The sequence below is a fragment of the Solea senegalensis genome, unplaced genomic scaffold, assembly GCF_019176455.1.
Source record: "Solea senegalensis isolate Sse05_10M unplaced genomic scaffold, IFAPA_SoseM_1 scf7180000014081, whole genome shotgun sequence".
Lineage (NCBI taxonomy): Eukaryota > Metazoa > Chordata > Actinopteri > Pleuronectiformes > Soleidae > Solea > Solea senegalensis.
Window position 1 is genome coordinate 1 of NW_025320963.1, and position 12,501 is coordinate 12,501.

General features: G+C 38.9%; 4 protein-coding genes across 4 annotated transcripts; all 4 read right to left on the reverse strand.

The window, feature by feature from the left end:
* Window positions 1-646: 646 nt before the first annotated feature.
* Window positions 647-1,955, reverse strand: LOC122760842 (odorant receptor 131-2-like). Its single transcript, XM_044016021.1, has one exon. It carries the CDS (start codon window positions 1,862-1,864, stop codon window positions 896-898), a length of 969 nt encoding a protein of 322 aa, XP_043871956.1. The 5' UTR covers window positions 1,865-1,955; the 3' UTR covers window positions 647-895.
* Window positions 1,956-3,089: 1,134 nt separating this feature from the next.
* LOC122760843 (odorant receptor 131-2-like) lies at window positions 3,090-5,579 on the reverse strand. Its single transcript, XM_044016023.1, has one exon. It carries the CDS (start codon window positions 4,488-4,490, stop codon window positions 3,558-3,560), a length of 933 nt encoding a protein of 310 aa, XP_043871958.1. The 5' UTR covers window positions 4,491-5,579; the 3' UTR covers window positions 3,090-3,557.
* Window positions 5,580-5,880: 301 nt separating this feature from the next.
* Window positions 5,881-7,202, reverse strand: LOC122760848 (odorant receptor 131-2-like). Its single transcript, XM_044016027.1, has one exon. The coding sequence runs from the start codon at window positions 6,859-6,861 to the stop codon at window positions 5,920-5,922; it is 942 nt and encodes a 313-aa protein (XP_043871962.1). The 5' UTR covers window positions 6,862-7,202; the 3' UTR covers window positions 5,881-5,919.
* Window positions 7,203-10,415: 3,213 nt separating this feature from the next.
* On the reverse strand, window positions 10,416-11,758 carry LOC122760846 (odorant receptor 131-2-like). The gene has a single exon (XM_044016025.1). The coding sequence runs from the start codon at window positions 11,527-11,529 to the stop codon at window positions 10,627-10,629; it is 903 nt and encodes a 300-aa protein (XP_043871960.1). The 5' UTR covers window positions 11,530-11,758; the 3' UTR covers window positions 10,416-10,626.
* Window positions 11,759-12,501: the final 743 nt, after the last annotated feature.

Below are 12,501 nucleotides of genomic sequence, written 5' to 3' on the forward strand. Positions count from 1 at the left end.
ACAACAAAAATCTCGAACGAGTCGTGCCAGCGGGACCACAGGACCGACGTCTCCCCAGGCAGGGCGAGGAACGAAGGCAATGGCAAAAAGGGAAGATCCATCCTCGATTCAATAATAATTTTTACATCAAGTCGTCATTTCTTAAAGCAGCACATCAAATTTGAAGAAATATTTAACATATTATGAGTAAGTGGTGGTGTTTGATGGCAGTTTATTTTATCCCAGACAAAATCTCCTCATCTAACACAAATCACAAGAGCAGATATGGAAAGGATGAAAAGTCAGATTTTATTTCTATCAAATCATTTGTTTTATTATTATTATTATTATTATTATTATTATTATTATTATTGTTATTATTATTATTATTGTTATTATTATTATTCATAATGATAATAGTAATATTAAGAATAATAACAATTATAACATAACAACTATTATTATTATTATTATTATTATTATTATTAATAACAATAATAATAATAATAATAATAATAACGATAATTGAAATAAGCTTCCTAGTTTTACAGCTTCTTAAATGTGGGATTTGCTTTTCTGAACATACGTCATTTTACTATAAACTGTCCCTTGAATGTCAGTCAATAATAGACAAAAGCATACAACACCACAGAACAGAAGACACAGATTAATTCAAGTGGCTTAGAGGTTACATTTCAGCCCATTAAAACAGTTCCATTATCTTTTTATATCTGGTCTATCAGTCCTAAAGCAGCAGACAAAATCTCAAAAAGTACATAGTAATGTACATAGTTAAGTAGATGGCTGTGGTGTTTAATCGCAGTTTTGCAACCTCCTACTGCATTTAATCGTCAAATGTAGCAGATTATCTAACAGACTAAAAACAAAAAATAAAATAAAATAATTAAAGCAACCATTATGTTCTGTCACACATGCCATAGGAGAGGCATTTTTTCAGTGCATGGAGAAACATTTCATCCCTGAGGCCATAAATGAGAGGACTAAGACACCGCGGTGCAAGATTAAACATTATGTAGCAAAAAAAACGGACATGTTGGAAGTCAGTGAAATTAGTATATATCAGACTGGACGTTATTAAAGGATACCAAAACTGGATGAGACAGAGCAGCAGCTGGAAAGCATGAAGAGTCACCGTCCTGAGTCCTTTACTCAATGATATTTTATCATCTCCTGACGCAGTTCTGGCCACTTTCATTATTTTAACGTAGCACAACATGATGATGAGACACATGATGAGGAAGTAGAACTGAAACACAGCTGACCTGACGTGATCCTGCCATTTATACACAGTGAAAATCTCCACAGAGCATATCCTGTATTGATAGTAAAAGTCAAGAGATGCTGAAGCAACAAAAATGATAAATATGACGGCATAGGGCGCAGAGCTGAGGCAGTGAATGATGAGGATGACGTGTACAGTGCTGCGTGTGGAGCACAGCTCCGCGTGACGTAGGGGCATACAAATGGCCACGTAGTGCTCCAGCGTCATCACTGTGAGAGTCACCGGTGTGACGATGAGGTACAAGAGCACACTGATGCAGATGACGCTGCACAACGAGACCCACATGGTGACTCGAAAAAAAGTAAAGATGAAAAGAAGGTCGGACACTAAGAACAGGAAACTGTCCGACAGTAATGTCACAGCAAAGAGGATGTAGCGAGCAGTTGTGTAGAAACATTCGTTTTTAAAGAAGGTCACGATCAGCAACAAGTTGACGCAGAGAAAAATCACCACCAGCACCTGCACGATAATGAACTTACTGTGCAGCTGTGCTGAAGTCTGACCAAACACTGAGTTGTTTGAATTCATGTTGCTCTTTGAGGGAACTGTCAAAAAGTATCTGTAGTATTCATATTTTAACATGAAGCTTCAGATCCAGTGTGGAGCAGGTTTGTCCAGTGATGAGATGCTGTAATTCTGTGCAGCTGAGTCTCCTGCTGAGCTCTGTGCAGCCTTTCTGACACAGATGATGACTTCAAAGACCAGAACCATCTAAATATAACACCACACAATGGAGTGTTGTCAATATCCCTCATTGGACGTTCACAGGTCACGTTCACAGCCTGTCGTAATCTTACATCATCGCAAGACACTCTGCTGTAGTTTGAGTGAGGACAGGCTTTACGACATGGCACGCGGACCACATAAAGCATCCATCCATTTACAACCGCTACATTGTCCACAGGAGGGTCTCGGGGGGGGCTGTGCCAATCCCACCTGACATAGGGTGAAAGGCGGGGTACACCCTGGACAGCATGGAGTTTTCATGTTCTTTCCGTGTGTGCGTGGGTTTTCTCCGGGTTCTGCGGCTTCCTCCCACAGTCCAAAAACATGCAATATGAGGATTAGATTAATTGACCGTAGGTGTGAGAGTAAGAGTGAATGGTTGTTTGTCTCTATATGTGGCCCTGCGATGTTCTGGCGAGGAGAAAGGCCCTTGTTCCAACCGTGGCTAGAACTCGGGTCTTCTTGCTGCAAAGGCAAGAGCACTAGCCACTATACCAAATGGAAAATCCAGTGTGCAAGGACTAGGGACATCTACTGGTGAGACAGCAGACTGCAGCAGACAGGTGCGAGTTTCTGCTACACCGCTCAAAGAGAGAAGATTAGGTCCTGTTCACACAGGACGCGCCTGTGTGTGGGGCTGTTGTTACAAGTCAGTAGTCATTTCCTAAAGCAGCACATCACATTTGAAGAAATATATGACATATTATGAGTTAGTGGTGGTGTTTGATGACAGTTTTAAATGCTGCTCTTTATCGGTTTGATTCTTGTTTGACGACGTTGTGCATTTTCTTGGGTTATGACCCAATATGGCGTCTTTCCACTAGCTCAACTCGTTTATGTCACTTAAGAAAATCACACTGTTCGTCACTTTACTTGAATGCCTAATTGAATGTTTCTAATATTTTGTTTATGAGTGCAATAAACATTTTGATTTGTGAAAAAGAAAAATCGTGCCAGAGAATCGTAATTTCAATTCTAAGCAACAAAAAAAATGTGATTCACATTTTTTCAAGAGCCCTACCTCACAGCATACAAATTAGCAGATATGGAGAGGATGAAAATTCATATTTTATTTCCTAAATCAACGCTGTAACATTCATTTTCATAAAAGACAAATGTAAACACAAATAAGTATGTGGTGAAGCTTAATAAAGTTACATGTTTTACAGGGTGTTTTGTTTTAATGATTAAAATAAGCTCTCTGGTTTTTCATAAATGTGGGATTTGCTTTTCTAAACAAGTAATTTTACTATAAACTGGCCCTTGAATGTCAGTCAGTAATAGACAAAAGCATAAAATACCATAGAAGAGAAGACAAAGACATTAATTCAAGTGGCTTAGAGGTTACATTTCAGCCCTTTAAAACAGTTCTATAATCTGTTTATATCAGGTCAGTCAGTCTTTTCCTAAAGCAGCACACATAATTTTAAGAAGTACACAGTTAGGTTCCTTCTGGATTTAATCATCCATATATGGGGTTTCAGATGAAGCAGATGAGCTCAGGAAATATAACAGCAACTAAGTTACTTTACCAAACATTAAAATGCTTTTATTGTCTGTCACACAAGCCACACGAGAGGAATTTTTTCAGTGCAGTGAGAAACATTTCATCCCTGAGGCCATAAATGAGAGGACTAAGACACCGCGGCGTAAGATTAAACATTATGTAGCAAAAAAAACGGACATGTTGGAAGTCAGTGAAATTAGTATATATCAGAATGGACGTTATTAAAGGATACCAAAACTGGATGAGACAGAGCAGCAGCTGGAAAGCATGAAGAGTCACCGTCCTGAGTCCTTTGCTCGATATTTTATCATCTCCTGACGCAGTTCTGGCCACTTTCATTATTTTAACGTAGCACAACATGATGATGAGAGACATGATGAGGAAGTAGAACTGAAACACAGCTGACCAGACGTGATCCTGCCATTTATACACAATTAAAATCTTTACAGAGCATGTCCTGTATTGATAGTAAAAGTCAAGAGATGCTGACGCAAAGACGGTGAAAAGAAAGACGGCAAAGGGCACAGAGCTGAGGCCGTGAATGATGAGGATGACGTGTACAGTGCTGCGCGTGGAGCACAGCTCCGCGTGACGTAGAGGCAAACAAATAGCCACGTAGCGCTCCAGCGTCATCGCTGTGAGAGTCACTGGTGTGACGATGAGGTACAAGAGCACACTGATGCAGATGACGCTGCACAAGAAAACCTGCATGGTGATTTGAAAAATGCTTAAGATAAAGAGAAGGTCGGACACTAAGAACAAGAAACTGTCCGACAGTAACGTCACAGCAAAGAGGATGTAGCGAGCAGTTGTGTAGAAGCACTCGTTTTTAAAGAAGGTCACGATCAGCAACAAGTTGATGCAGAGAAAAATCACCACCAGCACCTGCACGATAATGACCTTACTTTGCATCCACATTATATTCTGACCAAACTGTGAGTTGGTCATATTATGAAAAGTGTCTGTAATATTCATATTTTAAAATAAAAGTTCAGATCCAGTGTGGAGCAGGTTTCTCCAGTGATGAGATGCTGTTGAGTCTCCTGCTGAGCTCTGTGCAGCCTTTCTCTCACAGATGACTTCAAAGACCAAAATCATCTAAATATAACACAAAAAAGTGCTGGGTTGTCATGATGCTTCATTGACTGTCCACAGGTCAGGTGTAAAAGATAAATAAAACACCACCGTTAATTTCTGTTTACAGCATCACAATTATTTTTTATGATGGCACAATCTTACATCATCGCAAAACCACTCCGAACACAACATCACACCAAGTTTGAGTAAGGACAGGTTTTGGGACAGCCTGTAGACCCCATTAGGCCCTAGACGTTTACTTTTACTGACATTTGGAGTCCAGTGTGCAAGAATCAGACGTAGGAGTTTCTGCTGCTCCTCTGAAAGAAAGATCAGTGCGTATGCCACTCAATCCTGGTGAGCCTTTGACAAATGTGGCGGCTGAAAATGATCGCAATTTGAATACCACGCCCCCCATTATTCATGGTTTCAAGACCTTGCCCCTTGAGTTTACCACACTGAGATGCAGAAAACGTCCAAGAAAAGACGCTTGGGAAGTTGGAGATGAGCATCGTAACGTCAGAATTTCAAAAATAAGAATGTGATACCGTTTGTCAGCCTGAAAAGTGGAGACTGTCCTCCAATGAAGTTATATGGATAAAATATTTTTTATAAAATATATTACTTATATTATGTAATACTCAGGTAATATTAATATGTTAAGTAATCATGCTGGTAGGATGTCAATATCATTAACGCCGTGCGTTCCAGGCTTTACGTGTGTTACATCAAACATGTGAAAAGGACAACAAGCTTGTCCCTTTATTTTAATCATGCAATTGATGCAAATGGCAGGAGATTTGCTTTTCTGAACAAAAGTCATTTTATGATAAATTGGCCCTTAGTTTTAAGTCAGTCAGTTTTACGACCTCTTTCTGGATTTAATCATCCATAATTAAGGTTTCAAATGCAGCAGATTAACTCGCAAAATATAACAACAGCAAACAAATGACAATATCGAACATGAAAAGGATGAAAACAAAGAAATCAGAGGATGAAAACAAAGAAATCAAATAAAGAAATAAAAATAAATCTAGACAATTTAGTAGACATTTGAGAACATCATCGTTTTGATATTTGGGAAACACAGACACACATTTTTCAACATATTTTTTTAAAATATACATGTGTGTGTATACATACGTGTGTGTATATACATATATATATGTATGTATATATGTATATATATATATATATATATATATATATATATATATATATATATATATATATATATATATATATATATACAATATATATATATACACATATACACATATATACTTGATTGATTAATTGAAAACAAACTCATAGTAACAGTCCTTCTTCAGATTTTCTTGATCTGTACACTGTTTTGTCCAAAGTTGAACTGAAAAGGTGCATTTTGTTTCAGTGCAAGAAAAACCTTTTCATCCCTGAGGCCGTAAATGAGAGGACTCAGGCATCTTGGAGTGAGATTAAACACTATGTAATTGAAGTACCTGACATTTAAAAAAAGCTTTAAATCAGTCTGAAGCGCAGCAGTCTCCATGAACGGACACCACAGTAGAATGAGACAGAAAAGGAGGTGAAAGCCATGAAGAGTCACTCTTCCGAGCGCTCTCCTCGACGACTTTTTATTCTCTCCTGACGCCGCATTGGCCGCTTTCATGATCTTAATGTAGGAGAAGATGATGGTGGCAGACATGACGAAAAAGTACAACTGATACACAGCCATTTTAGCGTTGTCCTGCCATCGGAGATACACAAATATGTCCATGGAGCATATCCTGTGCTCGGAGTACAAGCTTGTGGGAGCTGATGCAAAGAAGATGGAGAGGACAAAAGTGATTGGTACAAAGCTGAGGCCGTGAATGATGAGGATGCAGTGCAGAGCTCTCCGCGACGTGCACAGCTCTCCGTAGCGCAAGGGCATGCAAATGGCCACATAGCACTCCAGCGTCATGGCTGTGAGAGTCAAAGGTGTGACAAAAGTGTACACAATCACAACAATATAGACTGGAACACACAGGGCGATAGGCATCTTGACCTGAGAGTAGCTAAAGATAAACATAACATCGGTAATGAATAAAATGAAGGTATCAGACAATAGAGTCACAGTGAATAAGATGTATCGCATGGTTGTGTAGAAGTAGACCTTTGAGAAAAGGGTCATAATGAGCAACAAGTTGATGCACAGAAAAATCAACACCAGCAACTGCACGATGTAAAAACGTTCACCGAAATGCTGCAAAGTCCCACCACCGGCCATGGAGCTGTTATCTGCCATGAATGTACTGTGTGTATGAAATGTTTCTATTAAAATACCTTCTTATATCAACAAAGTAAGAAGGCAGCCCATATTGCAGTTGCAGCTCCAGAGTACAGCTTTTTTTGACGTTGACCTCAGACTGTGCATGATGAGTTTAACGATATTAAAGTGATTCACGACATCACCTCGTCTCAAAAAGATGTTAAGTTTTGAGATGAGAACAGACTCCTTAGACTATTTACACCAATCACAAGGGAGTGATATTTTTCTGTCGCCCAATCAGCTGACTGTCGTGGGTGGAGCTGACTGTACTTTACCATTTTAGTCTAGCACCCCAAGGGAAGGGTGCCAAAATTTGAATGGTTGGGGCTGAACAGGGAGAACATGGAGTTTGCAGAAAGACCTTTGTTCTGACCGGGTGGTGAACTTGGATCTTCTTGTTGCAAAGGCAAGAGTGAATTTTACATGATTTAAAAACCTAATTTTAAAACACATTTTTCTGCAGAGTGACAAAGTAGTAGGTGATTGTTTTATTTTTGTTGTTGTTTAGCCTCTAGAACAGAAACAAGCAGAGTTGATGCCCTCAGTGGTGTTAAACCCACTCCTCTGTTCATTGAGCTCCACTGGCTACCCTTAGCCGCCCGCATCAAATTCAAATCACTGATGCTAGCCTATAAAGTGCTTCATGAGTCTGCTTCGACCTAAAACCAATCAAAAATCATAACAAGCTAGGTTAACACCCTAACATATGCAAACACACGCTACAATTGTTAGAAGGTTTCAGCACTGAACAACCAGAAAACAATCAAAAATCAGAACAGATTAGGTTAACAACAGGAAGGTTTGGTTAACCAATGAGTCAAATTCAAGCAATTCAGGAGGCGAAACCTCCTGAAAGATATCTGGTGTTTTTTTGAGAGCCTCACACAGGGCACCATTATGTTGAGGATCAACAGTTAGTGGCAATGTGATTGAAAAAAGATAATTTCAATTTTTTTTAATAAATACTTTGAAAAATTAATTAAATATAATTTTTTTAGATCAGGGCATGACCCTGAAAACAGGGAAAAGACAATACATTTTTAATGGCTTTAAAATCAGTCTCAATCACTGTAATTGACTACAATATGAAAAGATATCCCAAGTACTGAAGGTATGAATCCATAAATCCACTGACTCTCTCAACCCCCGTTTGTCAAAATATTCATCTACAAAACACACAGAAAACACTGCACAAGACAATCCAGACTCTTTTCATGTGTCATTCCACGCTAGTGGAATGAACTACTGAGCACTACTGGAACAGTAGTCTATCTTAAATAAGCTCTTGAAAACCCAGCTCTTCCAAGACGATCTTCTGTCCTAGCACTTACCCTACCCCCTCCCCTGCATCTCCTTGGATACACCTTGACACTCTCACTGTCTATCAGTCCACTGTTCCTATCTAGTGAGGTTCTTTACTAGACTACTTCTATGTTGCTTATTCCTCTTATGTAAGTCGCTTTGGATAAAAGTGTCTGCTAAATGCTTAAATGTAATTAAATGTAAATTAAACAGTGGCTCTCACAACATGTCCCCCATTTAAATAAAGGTAAGTGCTTGTTTGGTGCAATGCCTCTCTTGCAAGTGTTGGTGCTGATTTGGTCTCTTATGATTTTTGACAGTGGCCTTACATTTCATAAACAGATTGACTCTGTTGTTAAAACTAGCTTTTTTGGGCGCACAACGCAAATTGTGTCATCAAAGCGCAGGCCCAGATAGAACTGCGGGAAAAGAGCATGTTGGGTGTGTGTGGACAGTGCATGCACAAACTGGACTTGCTCACCAAGCAGAGAAACCATTTCGACAACAGAAGAAAAAGTCGCCAAGGATAGCCATCCAAGCCTCGACCTAGCAACCCTCGAACGGGCTGACACTAGACTCCTCTGCCCGACGGACCTTTCAGCTATGAGCCTCTCTAACCAGACATGTCTGAGGAGCTGCATCCTATGCCCTGTGTCCAGACTTGTACCACCACCAGATGGTCAAGTGGGATACAACAGGACTGATGCACGCAAATATACCAGGGTCCGCGATATTTGTCACACACTGCAACACATCCGCAGAAGTATACCACGGGCTTAAGAGATGGAAACAGCAATCTACACTTTTAGCTCAAGGCCTGACTCTTGCAACACATTTTACATTGGTCTTGGCCAGTCTTCCCTTTCGTGCCTCCAGCTGATTCAAAACACAGCTAACTTTTTAACAAACATGCTAAGGCACAAAGACATCACCCCCGTTTTATATGAACTTCATTGGCTACCGGTTCATTTTAGAATTGATTTTGAGATTTTACTCTTTGCTATTAAGGCCATTGACAGCCTTGCTCCTTATTTTAGCAGAGATTTTAACCTACTGTTTCTTTGCAGTTGTTGCTTCTAACCTGTGGAACAGGTTCCACCCTGATTTATGTGTAGGTGACATGTTCCCTCTCTACATAATACATTTTCTAATTGTATTGATTCTTATTTTATTAGATTATTGATTTTCCTTACTTTTGTATTGTATATTTTACTCCTGCTAACTTATTGTGTGTGTTTTTATACCTTCTGCCTTGCAGATATTGTAAAGTACTATGTAAATAAACATTCATTGATTGATTGAAGAAGTGTTTATCCTGTCAAACTACTGATTATACTGCACATAGACTTTAAGTTGTGCATTGCAGGTGTGTTACCAGTTTGGCAGAGAAAATGTGACAGATCTCGAAAGATTGTCAACCTTAATGTGAGAGGATACACAGATTTAGTTGACAAATCAAATAGTAATGGAGTCATTAGAGTTAATAATACACACAAACGTCTATAACCTGCCATACACAAATATTTATTTTCAAGACGGTTACAACTTTTATGAATATACATCTTAGAAAATGTTCGAAATGTTGAAAAACCTGTACAGGATTATGATACAACAAAAACAGCTGTTTTTAAACTTTTTTATTATTATTATTTTAAATGTTACATGTTACAGTTGTGGCAGGTGTAGAAGCAATTGGGTGCTGGCTCCAGCAGGGGGCAGCAATGTGGCTGATGAAATTTCATCTTGATTTCTGTGCACTCTGGGCACCATTAACTGTCCTAAATAATATACATAATAAGAGCCAATGAGGTAATTTGTTGTGTAATATTTTTTATCATGAGAGATTATTAAAGATAATAAAAAGAGGGAAATCACGTGAGAGAATATAAATTATTATACACGGAATGTCATACTCTGATTGTAAAAAGTAGCAACACCCCTGGACACATTTGTTTTTAACATTTAACATGATCTCATGGATGCACGCTATCATTTTGAGAATTTTGTTATATTGTGAAGCACCTTGTAAGTGTTAATGGAACACAGAATTATATCAGGAAGAGAGTCAGCTCTACAGAGGCAGCCCACAAAAGGGCTAAATAGTTTCTCCACTCATTATAACTGAGTGATTTTGGTTTGTGGACAACAAGACATTTGACGTTTTGAAAACACTGATTAATAGTCATCAACATTTTACACATGATCGACAGATTAATCGAAAATAATCATTAGTTGCAGCCCTCATTTTTATTATGTTTCTATGAAATAAAAACAAGTTTTAGCTTCAGTCTTTAGGGCGACCACAGAGAATGTGGATATTCTTTTGTTTTTCTATATATTTTTTAATTTTGTTTATTGAAAATGAAGCACAATAAATAAATATCAATCACAATTGATCAATACAATTAAAGCAAAGCCACTTTCATCCAATAAATGTGATTAGTGTTTCTTATAAAAACCACAAAGAACAAAGCTTCTCAGAGCAACAAAAAACTTTTCATCCCTGAGGCCGTAAATGAGAGGACTCAAACACCTCGGAGAAAGAATGAACATAATGTAGTTAAAGTACCTGACATTAACGTAGAGCATCAAGTTAATCTGAAGAACAGCAGCTTCAATGAAAGGACACCACAGCTGGAAAAGACAAAGGAACAGCTGAAAGCCATGAAGAACCACAGTTCTGAGGCCTTTCCATGTTGACTTTCTGTTCTGTCCTGATGCAGCTCTGGCCACCTTCATTATTTTAAAGTATGAGAACATGATAATGATAACCATGACCAGGAAGTAAAACTGACTTATTGCAGACCTAAGATGACTCTGCCAGGTGTGGAGGATGAACTTCTCCACAGAGCAAACAATAGCCTTTGTGTAGTAGCTGTGGCTCGCAGTAGCAAAGAAGATGGAGAGAACAACCACGCAGGGCAAAGAGCTGACGCCGTGAATGATGACGATGCAGTGCAGAGCGCTGCGTGTGGAGCACAGATCTCCGTGTCGCAGTGGCATGCAAATGGCCACAAAGCGCTCCAGCGTCATCGCTGTCAGAGTCACCGGAGTGACAAAAATGTATAAAGACACAGCCACATACACAATAAGGCACAATGACATATGCATGTTAAAACGAAAGTACGATAAAATGAGAAGAGCGTTAGTTACAAGTAAAAACACACAATCAGACATAAGAGTCAGTGCAAAGAAGATGTAGCGCATGGTTGTGTAGAAGAAATCCTTCATGAAAAAGACTGTGATCAGCAAAAGGTTGATGCAAAGGAAAAGTGATATGAGAACCTGAACTATAATGACCCTTTCATCAATCACGCGGACTGAAGAGTCATTGGCTGCCATTTACTGTGGTTTTCAGTTATAGACTCGTACAACTCCTTCAGATCGAAAGACAGATCCAGAACAATTAAAAGCTTGGGAGCCAAAGGCTGCAGTTTCCTGTGACACTCTGAGCAACAACTGTGTGTGAAGACTTTATAACAGTAACTACAACACATCACAAGTTTACTCACCATTGTTGTCATCAACCACAAACCTCACAGGTGATGGTGACTATAGTTACTGTATTTGTGAGTTAGGGGAAGTTTTTTTTTTCCCTACTCAATGTTTACATCACATTTGAGTTATGAAAAATACAAGACATTTAAAGGTGATATACTGTATGTAAAATATATACAAGCGCAGCCTTTTGTATTTAAAACTGTTAACTGCAAACACAATTCAGACCATTATAGAAAATAGTTGCCAAAGTTCTGTAACACGGAAACACAGAGCTGAACTTCAGTGCTTGCAGTGGCCAGTATTGCCCAGTCCACAGTACCCCACAGTACTTCTTAATTTTACTTTTCCAATCCAGCGTTAATGGAACACAGAATTATATCAGGAAGTGAGTCAGCTCTACAGAGGCAGCCCACAAAAGGGCTAAATAGTTTTTCCACTCATAAATGTGGCTCATTTTTACACACTGTATCTTTGAAATAAAATTACACAGCTGTATGTGGACCCACTTATTATCTCCACATTACAACACAAGATTGGCAATAAAAACAACAACCACAACAACAATAAACACCAAACCTGAGCTTACCCCCAAATAGAAGCTTCAAGCTAAGGTTCTACCTAAGCTAGCTTAATGCTAACGCTAGCTTAGCAAGAACGTTAGCATGATGCTAGCAACATTTTCAGTACACCTAAAACAATAGGCTGAACACATTTTGTGAGGTACCATCTACAAACTTTCAAACTGTCACATGTCTGGAGATGGGAACAGAATCGTATTAAAACACAAATCAGAGAAAATACAAGTGAGGAGAG